General features: G+C 38.7%; 1 protein-coding gene across 2 annotated transcripts in view; it reads left to right on the top strand.

Annotated features, from left to right (window-relative positions):
• dph1 (diphthamide biosynthesis 1) overlaps positions 1 to 11064 on the top strand; it is a 154849-nt gene extending 143785 nt beyond the window's left edge. For both annotated transcript variants that reach the window (XM_022670549.2, XM_022670553.2), the window contains 2 exons: positions 6897 to 7031; positions 8850 to 11064. In XM_022670549.2, the coding sequence (XP_022526270.2) occupies positions 6897 to 7031; positions 8850 to 8924 (210 nt within the window). In that variant the 3' untranslated portion in view covers positions 8925 to 11064. The remainder of the gene's footprint in view (positions 1 to 6896; positions 7032 to 8849) is intronic.
• The last annotated feature ends 12118 nt before the right edge of the window (positions 11065 to 23182 follow it).

Raw genomic sequence — 23182 nt, forward strand, 5'->3', positions numbered from 1 at the left:
TTACTGTAACTGTTCCCAGTGGTAGCAGTTTCCCAGAATAGCATTGTATAGCTTTCTTTTTAAATTGTTCTATTTTTTGTAATTAGTAACAGATTACCAGTGTTGCTTCTGTTCTCTCTGGATCCGCTCTGTGTTCAGTCCATAGTGTGTAGAACTTAGATCAGGCCCAAAAAATCTACCTTGGCTTAACACGTTCTGCCCGAGCTCGACCTGACCCGCCCTATAAACTGTCATTATGAGCCAGAGCCAGAGCTCGATTTAAACCCCACATTTTTTTTAGTAAGTAGAGCATTAAAACTGAGCTTTTAAAAAAATAAATTTGAATAAAAAAAGTTTAAAGGAGTGAAATCTGTTCAGAATGATGTTAATGTTCATTAAAAAAAATATTCATTAAGAACAGATCTCCAAAAGATAAAAAACTATACAATGCGAACAATAATCACAGGGTTAAACATCGGTAAATTAGGCTACAAGAATGATATCTGAACGATTTTCCTCTAATCTAATTTAATTTAACATGGTTTAAGGATAGAAAATATTTTCTAAAGAAATTTCTTTCTATATTGAGCTTATAGCCAAAGTGCAAAAACACAAGACACAGCAAAATGCCTATGCACTGCATGATTAAACCGAAATAGGGCAACAACCTATTTCCAAAAACACACAATAAGCAATAAGACTGTAAGTCAAGTCAAGTGTGGAATGCTGTGAGATTATAACATTACAACTTTTATTCAAATCACAGTTTGTAATTATCACACCATAGCTTTATATAAAATAAAAATAGCATAAAAAAACAGATGCCTACATCACAGACTATTTTCTTGTGTTCAAATCTTGTGTCGAGTTTCGGTAGAGAATCGAAACTCTAAAAGTGTGTGGCTTTCTAGCTAAAAATATTGCAGTAAAATCTGCTAGAGTTAGCTTGCTGCCTAGCACCCAGTATGATTCTACAGCCTTCTACATACAAGTGAATCCAAGGGTGTTTTTATAGTTTTTATAGCTTTATAGTTTGTCATTTCTAAGGAAGTTACAAATGTTGTAGTACCGTGTACTCCCTATTAAAGCTGTGTTTGTGTTTTAAACTATGATTGATTTTTAACACACTCACATACAGAACATGAGCAGCTTGCTGTCACACTATGGATTTTTCAAAGGATCAAACTAGGAATATGCATTAACTGCTCTAAATTGCTGTTAATAATTTAGTATGTTTATGTGCTATAAATATGTAAACAGGATTCCCATGTGTCCTGGGAAATCTAGAAAACCTGGAAATTTAATGATATGAAAAATATGAAAATTGCTGTCCTACAAATGTCCTGAGCTATTGAAACTGCTGCTGATGTCCTTCTTCTGTTGTTTAAGTTTAATAACAAGTAACGTGTGTTTAATGACATTCCATTCCCATGTGTGTAAATCTAGTTAATACTGCGATACCTGGAATATGTTATGTTGTTTCTGTCATATACAGCAACTTTACAGGAAAACAGAAAAGAAACCTTCAGATCAATTCTGAGGAAAGTCAGTATAAAAAGGTTTTAAACAAAGTCATTTTAGAAAAATATATTTTGGTCCATTCTTCAAAACATTGACACAATATAAATAGTATTCAGATTATGTCAAATTATGTTGACTTTGTGTGTTATCATGTACTGGAGACATGAACATTAGTCCTGGAACAGCTCTGGAAATGGGAAGTGTGGGAGTCGGAACGAGGGGTTTGGCATTTTGTGCTGTTTATGATGATACTGTTATATTGATGATATTAAATATATAACTTGTAAAACAGTAAGAAATCTATATCTTGATATTAGCAGTTCTGTTTTGAAAGCAGTCTACTTTGTTTGTTTTGCTATTTACTGTGAAACTTTAAAAGCATATTTTGATATAATTGTTTGTTTGCCGTTTGTATACATACATTCTTTGTTACATTACATTATTTTTTATTATTTATTTTGTTACATTAATATTATTTTTTTGTGCAAATTCAGATTCTTGGTAAGTGACTGCTGATACAGTTTACCGTATATTTAACATTTGGTTTCTATGGTTTTATTTAAATAAACATTTATTTTTTGTTGTAAATAGTGTACTATTATTTTTGGGCCGCAATATCACCCGCCCCTAATGAGAACCCTAGTAATATTTAATGGCACTATTACAGGTATTTATTTATTTATTTATTTATTTTTGTGTGTATAAAATTTTAATAAACAATGGATGAAATCTCCATTATTTGACTAATCCACCAACCATCCCGCATCCATCTGTAGCCCATCTGTATGATAATCCATATCACTCCCTGCACCTCATGTAATGCACATATCAGCATTGTAGAGCATTATAAAGCACTGAACAAAAAATCACCCATATGATTGTTGTCGGATTCTAATCGACGTTGTCAGCGGATTGCTGCAGTCGTGTGTGTGTGTGTGTGTGTGTGTGTGTGTGTGTGTGTGTGTGTGTGTGTGTGTGTGTGTGTGTGTGTGTGTGTGTGTGTGTGTGTGTGTATTTACGTTCACACACATACACACACACACACATGCGTATTGATCTAGCCTGCATATTTCTGGTTGTTTTTCTGAAGAGGAGTAAGAAGAAGAGGAGGAGGAGGAGGAGGAGGAGGAGGAGGAGGAGTGTTTTTCAGATTCACAGAAAAGAGTTGAGTCCAGCTCTTCACTGTGGAACTGTAGCTCCCCTCACTGGCCAGCTAGCAGCACTCTTTCTATTTCTCTCTCTCTCTCCTTCCTTCTCTCTCTCTTTTACACACAGATACACCCTCGCTTACTCACTCACTCACTCACTTACTCGCTCCCCCCTCCCATCCTAATCAGGAGGGATGACTACGTTGGTACATCCTGATTCATTTCATGCCAAAACTGGGCCTGGCTGGCACAAGGCTCATAAGAACATTTCCCTGGGATAGGTATCAGCGCAAATCCCCCTGCCAGTGCTGCGCGAGAGCCGAGCGGCTGAGGGAGTGCTTTACAAGACGAGTCTCGTTAAAGCGCTCATCACTCCGTGGCTTTCGGCTGGCAGCTACCGCTGGCATCTGTAATCTCAGTGTGCAACCAGTAGTGCGTTTGAGCTTTCATGTGGTCATGTGTCTTTATGAAGGAAGCTCTCGAGTAGCTCAGTGGCACTGGAACGGGGCTCCGGCTGATCTGACGCGCTTCTGTTTTTTCTTTCTGTTACGGTAATGCGTTTGCGTCAGCTCTGACACTCCAGCACAGATGATGGAGCTCTGGAGTGCTGATATAACGCGGGATTACGGGGTTGAGGCACCATATGGAAGTTTCGGGTCAAAGCTCCATCACTGTTCCGTATAGGGGAGAGCCTTAGTAGTAGTTTTTTTGTTCCGTTTGCAGTGGCTTGTTATGGATTGTCTGTAGAGATTCAAACTATTAGTTTTTTTTTTAATGTTTGGGAATAGAAATAGCATTGTCTTAGGGCTCTGGTTGTTCTGTCACTGTAATCCAAGGATGATGCTTGACATCAGCAGCTTAGTGTGTTGTCAGTCAGCACAGGCATCTGTTAGCTGATGTATCAGAGCTGGCTCGCTGCGCCTTCCTCCGAGGATGCTGCCTACCCAGTTGATGCTGCATCAGTGGCAGGTGGACAAGAGGTGGTGGCTGACTCTGCATGGATCAGAGGAAGCATGTGCTAGTCTTCACTTTGCTAGTAGAGGTATAGAAAGTTCATATGAACAGGGACTGGTGATTGTCCTTTTTTATGTGTATGTAAATATATGTGTGTGTGTGTGTGTGTGTTAAAATACAGTAAAAAAAAAAAAAAAAAAAAAAAAGTATATTCTAAATCTAGTCTGCCAGGTCTAAACCACACTACACTGTGATTAATCACACAAATATTGTAGTGTACATTTTTTTGTTGTTTATTTAAGAAAAGATGCATAGTTAAATGGAAATCATTTTTAATGGCCATTTAGTACTTTTTAGTAGTTTATTTCGTGATAAAAAATTGGCTGATTTGATACCTTTGGTTCAGTAATAATTAAAAATGAATAAAAATACAAACCTTAAGAGACCACTTGGAGCTGTTCTTTTTATTTTTATTTTATTTTATTTTATATATTTTTTTATTTATTCATTTATTTTTACTGCATTGCCAAAGTACTGGATCAAGACTCATCTTACCGACAGATACTCAAAAGCATGTGATCAGGACATCCCTAATAAATTGGATTCACAGGTGTCCTTAAAATGGAAACAATTTAGCCCAATTGGTTCTGCTGCAAAAAAAACCTTGGTAGTACCTTTATTTTTAAGTAGTGCTGTTATACCGTTATATTGCACACACCCACCCTCATTTCATGGAAGACCAGTGCTGTATGAGGCTGTTTCCTCTCTGGCACTGGGAAGCGAGCGAGCGCGAGACAGAGAGGAAAAGAGACAGAGACAGAAGGGGAGGCAGTGGTTATTTTCAGTGTGTCTCATGTTATATTTATAGTCAATAAGACACACTTGCCTCCCCTGTCAGCATAGGGATTAGCACAGGAGCAGCTAGCTAGCGCTCGCTCTCTCGCGCTCAGGCTGCCTGGAAGCTGGGCGTAGAGGGGTGAGACGGGGAGAGGGAGCGAGGGAGCGAGGGAATGATGAAAAGGCAGAGAAAAGTAGAAAACAGGCCGAGGCTGGGTTTATTAAGAGCTGCTACAGTGAGGAAAGGGAGGGAAGGGTTTGGGGCTGGTGGCAGCAGCGGGGCAGGCGTGTGTTTTACTGTAGAGGTGATGAAAAGAATCCTTCAAATCCTGAATGATTATTTGTAGCCGTGGGACAAAGTCCCCGCTAACAGACTCCCTGCGTAAGGATTTAAAACTTCCATTAGAGCGCATTAAAGCTATGCTTCACTGTAGTGAAGGAGGAGGAATGAAGATCAGGCTGAGGATGGATGAGCGAGCGCTCGCCTCGTATCAGCAGATTTATGGAGTCACGTTTGTTTATGAGCTAATATTGCTACAGCCCTAAAGACAATACTTCATAAACAGCACATGCCATCTGTCCCGTGGTATTACAGCCATGCATTAACGCATACTTCATCCTCCAGCGTGAACCGAGAGAAAAATCACAGCGCATTGATCACCCAGTGCTAAGCTCGGGCTCGGGAAGTGCTTACTGTAGTTTTAGTGTTGGAATAGAGTTGTGGAGGACTGCATCAGACGTCATCCCTCTCTTCTGAGGATGAATGAATGTAATATACTGTGTATTGAAGCTGCACAGGTTTTTAAATAGCCACACTAGGCCCAGTACTGCATTTATAATGTGCTTTGGTTGCTGTGCTCTTGTTTAGTAGGTCATCAACAGTTATAACATTTACTTTTTATTCTTTCATGCTTTTCTGGAGTCTTTCATAATTGATGTAATTCCGAATCAGTCTGTAGTCTACTCACTAAAAGGAGAACTCTTGGTGTAGTAAAACATGATAAAGAGTAATAGCCCTCCTCCGTTCTCCCGCAGCTTTCCGATATCCAGTATTTTTTTGCACTTTCTCCAAAGATGCTTTAGAAAGAATGATATGTGGCATATTTTGCAGATAAGTCACCTTTTTCACCGTTATCCAGGCTCAAAGTAGCTCCACACCTCATTGGTAGAATCTGGAGAGCCCTGACATTTAAAACGAGGCAATTGCGATGTTGTATGTCATTATACTCTAAAATGTAAAACTACTCAACTAGAATCAAAAGAGTAAGTTATTCCAACCCAAGATTCCTCTTCAGAAAGCGAAAGTACTCTAGTTATTCAACAAAGGAAATTAGAGGTGGATTTACATTGTTTTTATTTAACTGAATCAGATTTACACTTTGTTCAACAAGTGATTATAGTGCATTAATTACTATACCTATATATAAGCTTTTCATGAAAAGCAAAAACCATGTTGCTTTCACAAAAAAAGCCTCTTATCTCCAAAAGAAGGAAATTAAACATTCTAATTTAAAGTGCATGTAGAAGGATTTAATTTTGTTTTTAGTAATAATTAAAATTACAAAAAATGAGACTACTTCAATCAGTTTTTCTGATTTTGCTATTTATAGGTATATGTTTGAGTAAAATTATTATTAAAACATTGTTGTTTAATTCTAGAAACCACCACCAACATCCCTCCCAAATTCCAAATAAAAACATTGTCATTTAGAGCATTTATATGCAGAAAATGAGAAATGGCTGAAATAACAAAAAAGATGCAGAGAATCCGGAGAGCCCTGACATTTAAAACTTTAAATTAAAGTACACAAAACAAGAAGCTTATTAAAAAACACTGTTACAACCCGTAGTGTAGCCTAATCTCTGGAGAGTTACATAAGTTACATAACTAAAATTATTGATGCCTCATTTTAAATGTCAGGGCTCTCCGGATTCTACCAATAAGGTGTGGACCTACCTTGAGCCTGGATAGCGGTGTAAAAAACGATTTATCTGCAGCGGCAAGAATATGCCCCATTTCATCCGTTCTAAATCATGTTTGGAGAAATTACAAAAAATTACTGGATCTTGGAAAGCTGTAGGAGAACGGAGGAGGGCTATTCAACAAAGGTTAGTACTCTTTCTTATGATTTACTAGACCAAAACTCAATTTTACTCTGGAGTTCTCCTTTAACTAACTTAGAAGTGGAATAGTCTTTCACACAGTAAAGTACATTCATTTTAGGTCCTGAAATCAGAGCTGTGAAAAAGCATGTGATCACTGCTTCCCTCCTATAAAACTGCAGCTGAACTGGGTAACTGTGTGAGTTTGTATTTTAGTGTACAGGTACAATAGAATCTGTACAACAGGAGAAGTCATAGACGTCAATGGAAACATAAAGGTTTTGAAAGAAGCTGGGTTTGATAAGAAATAAAGAACTCACTTTTTCTCTCTCTTTCTTTCTTTTCTTCTCACAGGCAGCAGTAGCCCTGCAGAAGGTAGAATGGCAGGAGGTATATCCCATGGATTTCTACTCCAATCAGAGCCTGGGGCCCTGGGCCCCCAATCACCCAGACAACCAACCCAAACGACCCACGCGCAAACAGCCGCAGGTGTGTGTGAGTTAGCAGCAGACACTTCTCTTCTGTGTGTGTGTGTGTAATAGAAAGAGAGAGAGAGTGAGGGAGAGGGAAGGAGGGAATTTATTCAGGATTATTGATTCTGAGGTATGATTTGCTCAGAAATCTCTGAGCTCCATGAGGCAGATGGTGTTTAGATAAGGACATGCAGCCGAATGCAGCCATACTGCAGCCATACTGACCCCCAGTGGTGAAGGGCCGCTGGGCCTGTGGGTAGTTTTTAATTTGTTGCATATAATTTAAGTAAGTTCATCACATTTTAGTCACTATTTAGACATAATTCATACAAACACACATACATATGCTCAGATACATTTGGACAGTGGCATACAGTATCAGTGAAAAATTAGGACACACCCCTTCTTATTTAAAGTTTTTTTTTCTTTATTTTTTTATTATTTATTATTAGTTTATCTGAGGAATTAAATGCTCAATAAAGGCAATTTTACGGTGGCCGAGAAAGCCCAGCGCAGTGCAAATTGAAAAGCGCTGCAAAAGCACAAAACACATCCATCAAAATTACAACACAGGCGCAGCAAATAGAAAAACGCGCTGCAAAAAGAAACACGCGCTGCAAATAGAACCACAACACAACGGAAGTGAGTCACAACACAACGGAATTTTCCCGGGGGACCTTAAAAGATGCTGTACCAGCTGTGTACAAAGGACAATAAGTGGCAAACAAGCTTCTGAAAAGTAAGTTATGTTTATTAAAAGTTCTGCTTCACAAAACGCCTTGTTTGCCACTTATTGTCCTTTGTACACATAGTGAAGTCCGAGACGTTACTGAAGACGCAGCTTAGCTGGTACAGTATCTTTTAAGGTCCCCCGGGAAAATTCCTTTGTGTTGTGACTCACTTCCGTTGTGTTGTGGTTCTATTTGCAGCGCGTTTTTCTAGTTGCAGCGCGTTTTTCTATTTGCTGCGCCTGTGTTGTAATTTTGATGGATGTGTTTTGTGCTTTTGCAGCACTTTTCAATTTGCACTGCGTTGGGCTTTCTCGGCCACCGTACAATTTAGTACAATACAATTTAAACGGTTAGAATATCAGCTTTTTAATATTAAATATTACGGTCAAACAGCTTTAAGGTAGCCAGACACATTTCAAAACATTCTCTTAAATCATACTAAAATATTTAATGAAGGAAAATAGAGGTGCATTTACTTTTTTTTTGTTATTTTACTGAATCAGGTTTTCAGGTCGTTTTGTTCAACGTGTTTCTAATAGGTTTTAGAAAACTTAAGTAAGCTATTTTTATGACAACTAAAAACTTGTTCTAAATCTTCTAATTTTAAAATGGATGTAGATAATTATTTTTTAAATTCATATTTAAATATATTTTTAAACATTTCTGACGGTCTATACATCATTAAATTCTGACAACTTCTCAGAACCACCAGTGTTTCCTGGCTATTTCCAATGACTGTTATAACATAAATAATTAAGTCAGTTTGCATTGCTTAGCATTTATTAACCAATATTCATTTCTTTATAATCCTTATATTATATAAGGATAATGTTATAGAAAGTTATAGAGCCTAAGAGGTTAAGAACATTGGCTAGATTCGAATTATGTAAAAGAAAAAATTAAAAATTAAAAATAAGGTACATTTTGGCCTGCCATTGGCAATATGAAAACTTTCTAAAAACTGACCAGTGAAACAATGTCATTTACGCACATCAAAATGCACAAGTCTTTATAAATGTTCATAATTCTTAGTGTAATGTGTTTTCCTCTTTTTGAAGACTTCAGATAACAAAACAGATGTTTGTTTTTCCTCTCCTCTTCAGAAAACAGACAGTGTCCAGCAGGGCAGGAGTGGTAACTGTGAGAAGAGCGCCCTCTGCAGCTGCCAGCCGGAATGAACCTTTACACTCACTCCCCATCAGCTTCAACAGCAGCAACATCCCAGCAGCCAACCGCAGCACAGCATCTGCGTCTGCAGGAGACGACCAATCAAAGGCCTTGGCGTAGCTCTGTTGTCAGAGCGCTGTGGATATCAGCTTTCAAGCACTCTCGCTGCCCACAAAGCACTACATCAAACCAGCCCCCTATCAGACTACACCAACACTGTGTGTGTGTCTCTGTGAGTGCAGAGTGTGTAAATGTGAGTGAGAGTGAGTGTGTGTTTGTGTGTGTGTTGACCCTGAGTGCACATTGCAGCATGTGGGTGGCCAGTTAAACGCAATCATCTTGTCTCTGGGCGAAAAAGGAGCTGCCAAACACTTTGCCTTGTGTTGACCTTCATACATTCTATTGGAGGCAGAAATTGCAGGAAGAAAGGAAGGTGTGCTCTGACCAGACAGAGAGAAATGTGTAATGTGCTTTCTTTCTTTCGTTCTTTCTTTCTTTTCCTTTTGTATATTATGTTCTAGAATACATCTGCAACACAAATAGATGTTTATATGTGGAATACATATATACAGCTCTGGAAAATAATGAGAGACCACTTAAAAATGATAAGTTTCTATGATTTTACTAAATTGAAAACCTCTGGAATGTAATCAAGAGTAAGATGGAAGATCACAAGCCATCAAACCAAACTGAACTGCTTGAATTTTTGCACCAGGAGTAAAGGTATACAATTATCCAAAAGCAGTGTGTAAGACTGGTGGAGGAGAACATGCCAAGATGCATAAAAAACTGTGGAAAAAAAAAGAGTTATACCACCAAATATTGATTTCTTAAACTCTTAAAACTTGAACTATTAATATGAACTTGTTTTCTTTGCATTATTTGAGGTCTGAAAGCTGTGCACTTTTATGGTATTTCAGCCATTTCTCATTTTCTGCAAATAAATGCTCTAAATGACAATATTTATATTTGGAATTAGGGAGAAATATTGTCCGTAGTTTATAGAATAAAATAAAATTTAAATTTTACTCAAACATATACCTATAAATAGCAAAATCAGAGAAACTGATTCAGAAACTGAAGTGGTCTCTTAATTTTTTTTAAACGCAATAAACTGCAACAGTATCATTGAATTTTTTATTTTTTTTTTTCTTCAGAATTACTCAGTATTAATCAGTGTGCGCTCTGAAATGTTCTCTTCTGGCCGATGACTCAACACTGCTCTATAGTGCACTAAAGGAGGTGACATTGTGCTGCATTAGCTGGAGCCTTTTATATAAGCCAAATTAGTCTGATTCTTCTGAGCAGCTGCATAGATTTTATAGTATAATTCAGTATAAAGGAAACCTGCAGATGGTATATTTATGCATGTGTTGTATTGTCAATGGATGAAACATATATTAGTTTATATTAATTAGTTTCAGAATATCAGATCATACTGTAGGTGTACTGCTAATAATCCAAAACCTTCTGTCTCCTAAATGTCAGCTTTGTAGGTGATGGAGAGGAAAAACCTACTTAACTTTCAGCTGGAGTCAGTGGTATAGATAAAAAGTTATAGATCCAAGGATTTTATTGAGAATTTCTAATGGTTCATTTATAAAGACCTTTTAGCACTATGTAAAAAATGCCAAATTCACATCATGTCAAAAAATTAAAACCATCAAAAATGTATTTTTATGATTATATATAGTTCAGTGCTCACACATAAAGTCTTAGCTCTTAGTTTACACAATAAATCGGGGGACATAAATCTAGCCCAGGTTTTTTTTGCTGCAACAAGCTTTGCAAGCCTAGCCTGTAGTGAAGTTTAGTGTATTTATAAGTCTGATAATAAGTTACAGTCAGAATATTGAGGAAATGCTTGTTATTTTCAGTTATTTCATATACAAATGTGAAAAAAATAAGAGATAAAGAAAATAAGAAATAACGTTACAAGTCACTCTATCTGTACAAGACGAGAAGGCTGAGGGGAGGGGGGACAAACAAGGAAACAGTTACTATAACCGTATAACTACTACTGTTCCCACAATATATTGCAAATCTTTTGCCGTACTTCATAACGTTCCTGGGTGAATTTTAAAAGTGTTTTAAAAGTGTTTTCATTATCGTAACTGTGGTGATTTCTCAAAATAAACCTTTCAATCCATAGCACTTGTTTCAGAGTTGTTAGTTGTTTTGCAGCATACTTAAATTGCACCACCGTTTTATCTCAGCTAAACACTTGGGCTGTCATGTGCAGTATTGTCTCACCAGCGTATGAGCAGTTCCACAGTTTCCCAGAACTCTCATTTCTTGCTAATAATAAGAAAGCACTGTAAAATCAACAAACAGAACACAACAAAAAACATTTTAGAATATCATGAACGATATTATACCATGTAATATCTTGCCATATCACCTACCCTTAATTATCACATTAGGGTACTTTTTTTTTTTGCTGTTTCTAGAAAAAAAAAATCACACTTCTCCTTTCCAATTATGTATCTACTAGATACAGATAATATCTGAACATTATCATTTATATTACTTCAGACCTGGATATATGGAGATACTTGGAGTGCATTATATTAGTATCATGACATTCTGGATCATTGACTTCTATTACATATCTGAAAAAAATCTTGTATTTTTTTAATATTTCAGTTTATGCAATAATAAAATTTAATTTGATGTTACCAATACTATCAACTATCAAAAAGACACATTGTCTGTCGTTTGGCCAAAACAATGCTAAATAACTGCATGTATAATAATTTTAACACTATTGTATATGTATGGTATTTATTTTAATTAAAGGCAATATTCACATATTGTACTGTTCTGTATATAGACTGTGGTCTTTTTTAGGTAGTTGTGGTGAGTGTGCTGTAGATGTCGCTGTCTGCCTGCAGTGGAGTGGATCAGCTGGCTGGAGTAATCAGAGCTGCTTGCAGGAGATTGATTTACTGATGGGTTTTGGATGGCAGTGGCTGAGTGTGTTTGCAGAGAGGGGGAAGCCTGTGTACTTTTGTAGCTTAAGTGTGCTTGTGTGTGATTGCTTCCAGATGGGCTGCTCTCTCTCTCTCTCTAGCATTCATTTTCTCTCACACAAATTTTAGAGCCCATGAGCCTGCATTTCCTCTCTGGTGAGTGGAGAAGGACACCAGCTCTGCTGAAGAGTATGTGTGTGTTGGAGATACCGGCTGTATTTCTGCTATTATGTACCTGGAGAGCAGATGCTGTAGTAATTTGACCTTCCTGAACTGCTTGAAGCTTCCTGTTTGGTTACTATTTGGTTTTAAGACCATGTGTTTATTAATTACCATATTTTTTGCACTATAAGGTGCACCGGATTATATTTTCTCGTCTATTTTCAGTGCATCTGATTATAAGCTGAATTGTAATTATTTCAAAAATAGTTTCCTTTTAAAGTCAAATAAGTGCTGGATGTTAATCTACACAATTCCTCTTCTGAAAACCGTTTATTTGGGTGAGTAAAGCACATTTATTTACAATAAGCTTAGATTTTGCTAGCTGTGGTTAGCGGCTAATGCCCCCCGACAGCGCTACACTGAGAGCCAGGAAGATATTAGCTAGCGGTTTGTCCCACATAGCTTGTTTCAACACAGTAAACACACAGACTACAGTCCAATATACTCAACTCTGAATGGAAAAAGAGCTAGGGCTAAGCGCTGTTAGCGGATAATGCTAATGCTGCTCCAGCAATTCTAGCCAGGCTTAGCAGCAGGCTACAGGCTGATAATACTCACCTCTGAACAGCAAAAGAGCTTGTGCTTAGCACGGTGAGCAGCTAATGCTAATACTGCTCCAGTCTCATGTCTTAGTGCTGGAGAACTAAACTGAAACTCCTGTATAAAGCTGTACTTCAGTGAAGTGGCTTTACTGCTCATTACAACCTGACTGGTAAAATTCATACATAAAACGCACTAGATTATAAAATGCACTAACATATTTTGGGGAAAATAAAGGATTTTAAGTGTGCCATAGTGTGAAAAATACGCGACTATAAATTGGACAATAACTATGTATGTAAATACACTGATTAAAGGTTAAAAAGTAATTGGACAGCGGTTTAGGAATGTATTCTGAAGTGCTTTCTCAGGAAGTTGTCAGGTGCTATCTTATAAATGTGTGCTCATGGCAGACAAACCAAGTCTCCCTGAAGCTGCGGGCGTCTCCCTCATTTCGGTAAAGGCTCCCTGAGTCACATATAATCTCCCGGAATTCAGAACGAGAGACAGTTTTTTTTTTTCCTCTAATCGCGTGTGGGAAGGAGAGAGAGAAAACAGAGAGGGTTCTGATTGGCCTGTTCTCTGCAAAGAGTCTGTGAGACAGCCAATCAGTTTTTAGTGTGGGCGTGCAGTGTTTTCCCTCCCTCCCGGACGGGATTTGTTCAGTGAGTGAGAGAAAGCAGATCATTGCGGAGGCAATATTAATAATTATTGTAATATGATATGAAATGTTTTTGATGTTGTGCAATTTTTTGTCATATTGTAACTGTCAATTTTTGTCAAATAAAGGCTTTTTTTTCAGGGTTAACTTTCCTGAAATCAACTTTTGCAACTTGGGATGTCTGGGGTAATGAAAACATAACTGACACAATCCACATTTGTCTATGGCCCTCTATGACCCTATCACAGCCCCCAGTTTAAAAAGCACTGATTTACAGTGTTAGTTTAGTTGATTTTTTTTTCACAGTGGGTTTTTTCCTGAATCTGTGCTGCTTCTCAGAATTCTTTTTAGTGATTATGAGTGCTTTTCATTTCAATGCAGTTCAGGAAATGACACCTGTTAGTAAATGAGGAAGCCCATTATTCCTAAATGAATGAATCATTTATTGTGAGAGTGTGTGTGTGTGTGTGTGTGTGCTTTTGTATGCGCTGCCCATCAGGCCGGCGGCCACTGCTGTGAAGAGCTGAAGAGCCTGACAAATTGTTTATCTTCCTGAAACAGGAAATGCTGACTCACCTTAGCCACGGTCACCTCACCATCTCCATCAGTCTCAAACTCTCTCTCTCTCTCTAACTCCATCTCCATATCTCTAACTCTCTCTAACTCCATCTCTCTAACTCTCTAACCCTCTCTAACTCCATCTCTCTATCTCTCTAACCCTCTCTAACTCCATCTCTCTATCTCTCTAACCCTCTCTAACTCCATCTCTCTATCTCTCTAACCCTCTCTAACTCCATCTCTCTATCTCTCTAACCTTCTCTAACTCCATCTTCATCTCTCTAACTCCATCTCTCTAACTCTCTCTAACTCCATCTTCATCTCTCTAACTCCATCTATCTATCTCTCTAACTCTCTCTAACTCCATCTCTCTATCTCTCTAACCCTCTCTAACTCCATCTCTCTAACCCTCTCTAACTCCATCTCTCTATCTCTCTAACCCTCTCTAACTCCATCTCTCTATCTCTCTAACTCCATCTCTCTAACCCTCTCTAACTCCATCTCTCTATCTCTCTAACCCTCTCTAACTCCATCTTCATCTCTCTAACTCCATCTCTCCATCTCTCTAACCCTCTCTAACTCCACCTTTATATATCTCTAACTCTAATTCTCTCTAACTCCATCTTTATATCTCTAACTCCATCTCTCTAACTCCATCTTCATCTCTCTAACTCCATCTCTCTAACTCCATCCTTATCTCTCTAACTCCATCTCCATTTCTCTCTCTAACTCCAACTTCATCTCTCTAACTCCATCTCTCTAACTCCATCTTTATATCTCTAACTCCATCTCCATTTATCTCTCTAACTCCATCTTCATCTCTCTAACTCCATCTCCATTTATCTCTCTAACTCCATCTTCATCTCTCTAACTCCATCTCTCTAACTCCATCTCTCTAACTCCATCTTTATCTCTCTAACTCTATCTCTCTAACTCCATCTCCATTTCTCTCTCTAACTCCATCTTCATCTCTCTAACTCCATCTCTCTAACTCCATCTTTATCTCTCTAACTCCATCTCTCTAACTCCATCTCCATTTCTCTCTCTAACTCCATCTCTCTATCTCTCTAACTCCATCTTTATATCTCTAACTCCATCTCCATTTCTCTCTCTAACTCCATCTCTCTATCTCTCTAACCCTCTCTTACTCCATCTCTCTATCTCTCTAACCCTCTCTAACTCCATCTCTCTATCTCTCTAACTCTTTCTAACTCCATCTTCATCTGTCTAACTCCATCTCTCTATCTCTCTAACCTTCTCTAACTCCATCTTCATCTCTAACTCCATCTCCATTTCTCTCTCTAACTCCATCTTTCTTTAACTCTTTCTAACCCCCCTGTCTTCCTTTCAGTCCTTTTGGAAACTACAGCTCTATAGTCTTTAATTATAAATAGAATTTTAAAATAAGCTTTAATAGGCCTCTCATAATAATAGTAGCTGTCCCTCCCCTTTGAACGTGTGTCTCATATTTATCTTCTAAAGACAAACCCAAATGTTTTTAGTTTACAGCAGAATTTTTGCAACATTTAGGAATATAAAAAAATAAGAGACCAGTTTCTGAATCAGTCTCTCTGATTTTGCTATTTATAGGTAAATGTTTGTGTAAAATGAACATTGTTGTTTTATTCTATAAACTACGGACAACATTTCTCCCAAATTTCAGATAAAAATATTGTCATTTAGAGCATTTATTTACAGAAAATGAGAAATGTCTGAAATAACAAAAAAAAGATACAGAGCTTTCAAACCTCAAATAATGCAAAAAAAACAAAAACAAAAAAAAACAAGTTCATATTCATAAAGTTTTAGAAATCAATATTTGGTGAAATAACCCTGGTTTTTAATCACAGTTTCATGCATGTTGGCATGTTCACTTCCGCCAGTCTTACGCACTTCTTTTGGATAACTTTACACCACTACTGGTGCAACAATTCAAGTCAGCCAGTTCAGCTTGGTTTGATGGCTTGTGATCATCTTCCTCTTGATTATTTTCCAGAGGATTTCAATTTGGTCAAATAAAAAAACTCATAATTTTTAAGTGGTTTCTTTTTTTTCCAAAACTATATATTTTGTCCATGCAAAAAAAAAACACTACCTGCAGAAATAGATTGCAAAAATATTTCCAATCCACGTAGGTCCCCCTTTGTAAAGTGAAACAAGGCTGCATATTCTTACATCTGTGCTTTTGAGCTCCTAACAGTCCCACAGCAGAAAGAGAGGAGGTCTCAGTCTGAGTTCCACACTGAGCTGCCTCAGGCTTTCTCCCAACCTGCCCCTGAAGACCCCTGAGATCATCTAGCTCCATCCACAGCTACTGGAGCTAACACAGATAAGTGTCTTTAAACTCCTCTCTGCTGTTCTCTCCAATGAGCCCAGTTCTCCAGACGCAGTGTAGAGTCAGTGCAGGCAGTGTGCAACTGGGGAGTGTGCACTGGGAGTGTGTTAGAGAGTAAGATGTTAAGCTGGTAAAGGTGGATGGCTGCATGTATGGAGGTTATGCTCTATGTCTACTCTTTGGATCTGTATATATACACCCCAATTAAAAAAAGATGGGACAAGGAAATTGCAAAAAACAAAAAAAAAAAACTAATTAAAAGCTAATAAAAATTAAGTGTTTATTAGTGCTTATTAACTTTTATTTGATTGCAGACATTATGAACCCAAACATGTCATGTTGTCTCTGCTTAACTTCAACTTTTTAACCTCAGTACTTATGTTCTAACGTTTTTGGAATGTGCTGCAGGCCTGTAATACAGGAATGGATGTATATTAATACATTAAAAAAGCTGAAGATCAAAAAATCAAGAAATATCTTGTGTTCAAACTGTCTGCAGTGGAATAAAAGCCAAAAGTAGTTGTGAGAAACACTGTATATATATGTTCTTATTTGTGCTTTTCATGCTTTTTTTTCATATTCAGGGTTGCATATAGCATTGATGCTCTGTAAAAATGTGTTGATGAATTTTAATTAAATGTTGTACATAGACCAATGTAAATGATCAAAAAATATCTCAGAAGAAAATCTTTTTACATTTATTTTTATTTAATCTCCATGATATCAACTTAACAGGATGAGGGGAAAAAGATGTGAGATGTCAGTGTGAAAATATTTTGTAACAAGTAATTTGGAGCATTTCTATTGGACCATTCATCATATAATTAAAAGAAAAATAGAGATACGAGTTTTTCTATGTACAGTGCTGTGTGTGTTTGTATGTGCGTGTTCTTAAGAACAATTTTCAAATAAATCCTAGAAACACACACTACCAGTGCATCTAAAAATTCTATTAAAAAAATATATATAGCATTTTATATAAGACCAATTGGTATTTTTGGCAGTGTGGGCAGTGTGCCAAGTCCTGCTGGAAAATGAAATCCACACCTCCATAAAAGTCGTCAGCAGAGGGAAGCATGAAGTAATGTAAAATCTCCTGGTAGACACTGTACTGATTGTGAAAACTTCACACTAGACCTAAAGCATCTTGGACTGTGTGTGTCTCCACTCTTCCTCCAGACTCTGCTCCCTTGGTTTTCAAATGAAATGTAAAATTTACTGATAATCAGTGATGGTTTGGAGAGACATGTCATCTGCTGGTGTTGATCCACTGTGTTATATCAAGTCCAAATTCAGTGCAGTGTTTTCCCACAAAATCTTATAGCACTTCATGCGTCCCTCTGCTGACAACTTGCGGAGATGCGGATTTCATTTTCCAGCAGTATTTGGCACACTGCCCACACTGCCAAAAATACCAATTGGTTTTATATAATATTCTAGCTTTCTGAGACACTGATTTTTGGGTTTTCATTGGCTGTAAGCTATAATCATCTACAATAAAATAAATAAAGGCTTAAAATAGATCACTCTGTGTGTTATACATCTATATAATATATGAGTTTTGATCTTAATTATTGAAATAAAGTAACTTTTCAATGACATTCTATTTTTTTGGAGATTCATGTGCAAATGCTCATTACCTGTTGATTCATAAATAACCTTTACCTTAAAAGGTGCTTTAGGGGAACTCTGTGGCATGGATGTCCAAGGTCCATTAGTTGTGGCATTTTCCTAATTTTGATATTCTGCTGCAATTATTCATGTAAAAATAAAATGCATAGTTTAACTTAATATTGTTCTGTATGTCTGTGTTTTTTTTTTTATTATTATTTTTAACACAGTGTTTTAATTTATGATACAATATATTAGGTATTTTGATATGGTCCAAATCTTCACAATGTACCTTTATGGCTTAACCCCTAAATAACTGCAGTATATTCAGATACAGGGTGTGATCAGTGTGTGGACGCAAGCTGTCATACTCCTCTACATCTGGACGAGTGGATGGTGGGCTGGATGTGAGAACAGGAAACAGCTGGAGGAGTGAGTGCTGAGCTGCTGCAGGAGTCCGAGCTTCAGACAGAGTCTCTGAGACGAGCAGATGAGCAGCAGCAACAGGAGAGAGGTGGGATTCAGAGATACGCAGCTCTAAAGGGAGAATGTACACGTTCCTGTGATCTGAATGTGAAATTAAATAAAGAGTGTGTGTGTGTGTGTGTGTGTTGGTGGGGTGTATGGATGAGAGAGCAGTCTGAGGAAGGTGAGAGGATCTGATGGAGAGAGAGGGATATAGCGGGATGAGATGGGATGAGTAATTGTATGTGGGAGGTCAGTCTGGCCCGGGCTGTAGAGCCAAAAGACCCTTTCACCAAAAAATCTCTCTCTCTCTCTCTCTCTCTCTCTCTCTCATTTTTAATCTTTCTTTCTCCTTCCGTTTGTTTTCTCCTTCTCATTTCCTCCTCATTTTACTTTTTTTTCTTTTTCCTTTCCTCCCATTCTTTTTTCTGTCTTCCTCATGTTTTCCACATTTTTTCCATTTCCTTTCTTTCCTTTTCTTTGCCCTTCTTTTTTATTTTCTCATAATTTCTCTCACTTTTCTTCTTAAACTTTATTTATTTATTAATTTATTTTCTTCGTATCCCTTCTTTCACATTTTCTACTTTTCTTGTTCATCTTCTTTTTCTTTCTTGTCTTCACATCCTTTCTCACTTTCTTCTGCTTTTCTTTCTTTCTTTCTTTCTTCTCTGTCCTTTCTTGTTTTCTTTCTTATTTTTCTTTTTTCCTTTTCATTTTTCAATCTCTTGTGTTGCTTTTCTTCCATTCTTTTTCTTACTCACATTTTTTTCTTTCTCTTTCTTTTCATTTCTCTGAACTTTTTCAAACTTTTATCTTCTTTTCTTTTTAAACCTTTCACTTGTATTTCTTTCTTTTCTTCATATCCTTTCTCTTACATTTTCTCCTTTTCTTTTTCATCGTCCTCCAGCTTTCATTACTTTTCTTACTTCTTTACATTCTTTCTCTCACCTTTCTCACCTTTCTTTCTGTCTGTATTTCTTTCTTTCTCTTTGCTCTGTCCTTTCTTGTTTTTTTCCCTCATTCTCTTTGTTTTATGTTTTCGCTTTCCCCTTTTGCATATTTTACCTGTCCTTTTCACATTTATCTGTTATTCTCTCATTCTTATTCACTCTCACATCCCTTTCTGTTTCTTATCCTTTTCTTTTTTCTTCATCTCCAGTTCTCTCTCTGTCTCTCTGAAGTCAGTGGGAATATGAATAGGCTGTAATATGGTGAGTCATGCATGTTGCTATGAACAGTACTGTGTAATGTGCCGCTGCCTGCAGGGCTGAAGTGCAGTCTAATTAGTGGAGAGCTCTGCTGGCCATTTCCTCACTTCCTTTCCGGAGAATTCACACATTCAGACTCTCAGCTCCGTCTCTGTGAGCTCGACTGTGTTTTAGTGCTGGTAACACAGCAGTGTGTTCTCCGCTTCCTGTAGAACACTGCAGCTCGGCCTTCAGCAGCACTGAATTAGACAGATCTGACACACACTGCTATATTATTAGAGCTGTGTGATTAAATCTGTTTAAGCTACAGCCATGCACCCTACAACCCTGTACACTACAACCCTGCACCCTGCACCCTACAACCCTGCACCCTACAACCCTGCACCCTACAACCCTGTACACTACAACCCTGCACCCTACAACCCTGCACACTACAACCCTGTACACTACAACCCTGCACACTACAACCCTGCACACTACAACCCTGCACCCTATAACCCTGCACACTACAACCCTGTACACTACAACCCTGTACACTACAACCCTGCACACCACAACCCTGCACCCTACAACCCTGTACACTACAACCCTGCACACTACAACCCTGCACACTACAACCCTGCACACTACAACCCTGCACACTACAACCCTGCACACTACAACCCTGCACACCACAACCCTGTACACTACAACCCTGCACACCACAACCCTGCACACTACAACCCTGTACACTACAACCCTGTACACTACAACCCTGTACACTACAACCCTGTACACTACAACCCTGTACACTACAACCCTGCACCCTACAACCCTGTACACTACAACCCTGTACACTACAACCCTGTACACTACAACCCTGTACACTACAACCCTGCACACTACAACCCTGTACACTACAACCCTGTACACTACAACCCTGCACACTACAACCCTGTACACTACAACCCTGTACACTACAACCCTGCACACTACAACCCTGTACACTACAACCCTGTACACTACAACCCTGCACACCACAACCCTGTACACTACAACCCTGTACACTACAACCCTGCACACTACAACCCTGTACACTACAACCCTGCACCCTACAACCCTGCACACTACAACCCTGTACACTACAACCCTGTACACTACAACCCTGCACACTACAACCCTGCACACTACAACCCTGTACACTACAACCCTGTACACTACAACCCTGTACACTACAACCCTGCACACTACAACCCTGCACACTACAACCCTGCACCCTATAACCCTGCACACTACAACCCTGTACACTACAACCCTGTACCCTACAACCCTGTACACTACAACCCTGCACACCACAACCCTGTACACTACAACCCTGCACACTACAACCCTGCACACTACAACCCTGTACCCTACAACCCTGCACACCACAACCCTGTACACTACAACCCTGCACACTACAACCCTGCACACTACAACCCTGCACACTACAACCCTGTACCCTACAACCCTGTACACTACAACCCTGCACACCACAACCCTGTACACTACAACCCTGCACACTACAACCCTGCGCCCTACAACCCTGCACCCTACAACCCTGTACACTACAACCCTGCACCCTACAACCCTGTACAGTACAACCCTGTACACTACAACCCTGTACACTACAACCCTGTACACTACAACCCTTCACACTACAACCCTGCACACTACAACCCTGTACACTACAACCCTGTACACTACAACCCTGCACACTACAACCCTGCACACTACAACCCTGCACACCACAACCCTGTACACTACAACCCTGTACACTACAACCCTGCACACTACAACCCTGTACACTACAACCCTGCACACTACAACCCTGCACACTACAACCCTGTACACTACAACCCTGCACCCTACAACCCTGTACACTACAACCCTGCACACTACAACCCTGCACACTACAACCCTGTACACTACAACCCTGTACACTACAACCCTGCACCCTACAACCCTGCACCCTACAACCCTGTACACTACAACCCTGCACACTACAACCCTGCACACTACAACCCTGTACACTACAACCCTGTACACTACAACCCTGCACACTACAACCCTGTACACTACAACCCTGCACACCACAACCCTGCACACTACAACCCTGTACACTACAACCCTGCACCCTACAACCCTGCACACTACAACCCTGTACACTACAACCCTGTACACTACAACCCTGTACACTACAACCCTGTACACTACAACCCTGTACACTACAACCCTGCACACTACAACCCTGTACACTACAACCCTGTACACTACAACCCTGTACACTACAACCCTGTACACTACAACCCTGCACACTACAACCCTGTACACTACAACCCTGTACACTACAACCCTGTACACTACAACCCTGTACACTACAACCCTGTACACTACAACCCTGCACACTACAACCCTGTACACTACAACCCTGTACACTACAACCCTGTACACTACAACCCTGTACACTACAACCCTGCACACTACAACCCTGTACACTACAACCCTGCACACCACAACCCTGCACACTACAACCCTGTACACTACAACCCTGCACCCTACAACCCTGCACACTACAACCCTGCACCCTACAACCCTGCACACTACAACCCTGCACACTACAACCCTGTACACTACAACCCTGCACACTACAACCTTGTACACTACAACCCTTTACACAACAATCCTGCGCACTTTAACCCTGGGCACTTTAACCCTGCACTTCTTTTCTTTCACACTCATTCATTCATTCTTACAAAAAAAAGAGGTTCATCGAAGCATTTCTGAAATCAATTTTGTTTTATTTTGGTATTGTACAGAAGATTCACAGAGCACATATATGCACATCAGGAGATATTAGCAGTTTCTCACTCTCATTATTTTACACTCATTGTCCAAAGATTAGTTGCACTCAAAAGAATATAAACTTTTTAATATATATATTTTTTATTAAGCTGGATTGTCTTGGAGTGACAGTAAATAGCAGCAGATCATCTTTAGTAACAGTCTCGGTAAAGGTAACCAAAGAATCTGTGTGTCAGTGCCAAGACCAACAGGTTGTTGTCATGTATCATGTTGAGAAGGTCTGGTTTTATGGTGTGGGGTGCAATTTAATACAATGTTTGTCACCTTTGTCCTCCATTACAGCCATGTTGACAGGCCAATATTAGGTTAATGAGGTGCAACAAGTGCCAGTACTTTTACTGAATGCTATTCCAACCATTTCAAGAGCTTGCACTGAAGATAAAGAAACGTGCTATAGCCAGCCGCATCACCAGACCAATCCCCATCTAAAAATAAGTGTGGGATGCTATTATGCTACAGTATTAACACTCCACCCCCTCTACAAAAGTATCAGGAAATGCATAAGAATATTCAAGCTGCATGGGATGGATTATTACAGGATGCCATTCATTAGAAACTTCTACAACTCTTGGGATGTTATGTCACATTTCCATTACACTGTTTCTGTATGTGTAGCTCAAAAAATATGACCAAGAGTTCCTTTATCAATTTAGATTTTAGATCATTTTTTGTTCCTGGTAACCTTTATCTAGCAGAAAGTACTGCCAGTTCTTTATGGGTGCAACTATTTATGCCACCATTTAGGAGACAATGAGTGTAAAAACTTTTTTTTCTCCTTTTTACATTTTCATTTTTTATTATAAAGAAATTAATT

This window comes from Astyanax mexicanus, chromosome 18, assembly GCF_023375975.1.
Source record: "Astyanax mexicanus isolate ESR-SI-001 chromosome 18, AstMex3_surface, whole genome shotgun sequence".
In the NCBI taxonomy this organism is placed as follows: domain Eukaryota; kingdom Metazoa; phylum Chordata; class Actinopteri; order Characiformes; family Acestrorhamphidae; genus Astyanax; species Astyanax mexicanus.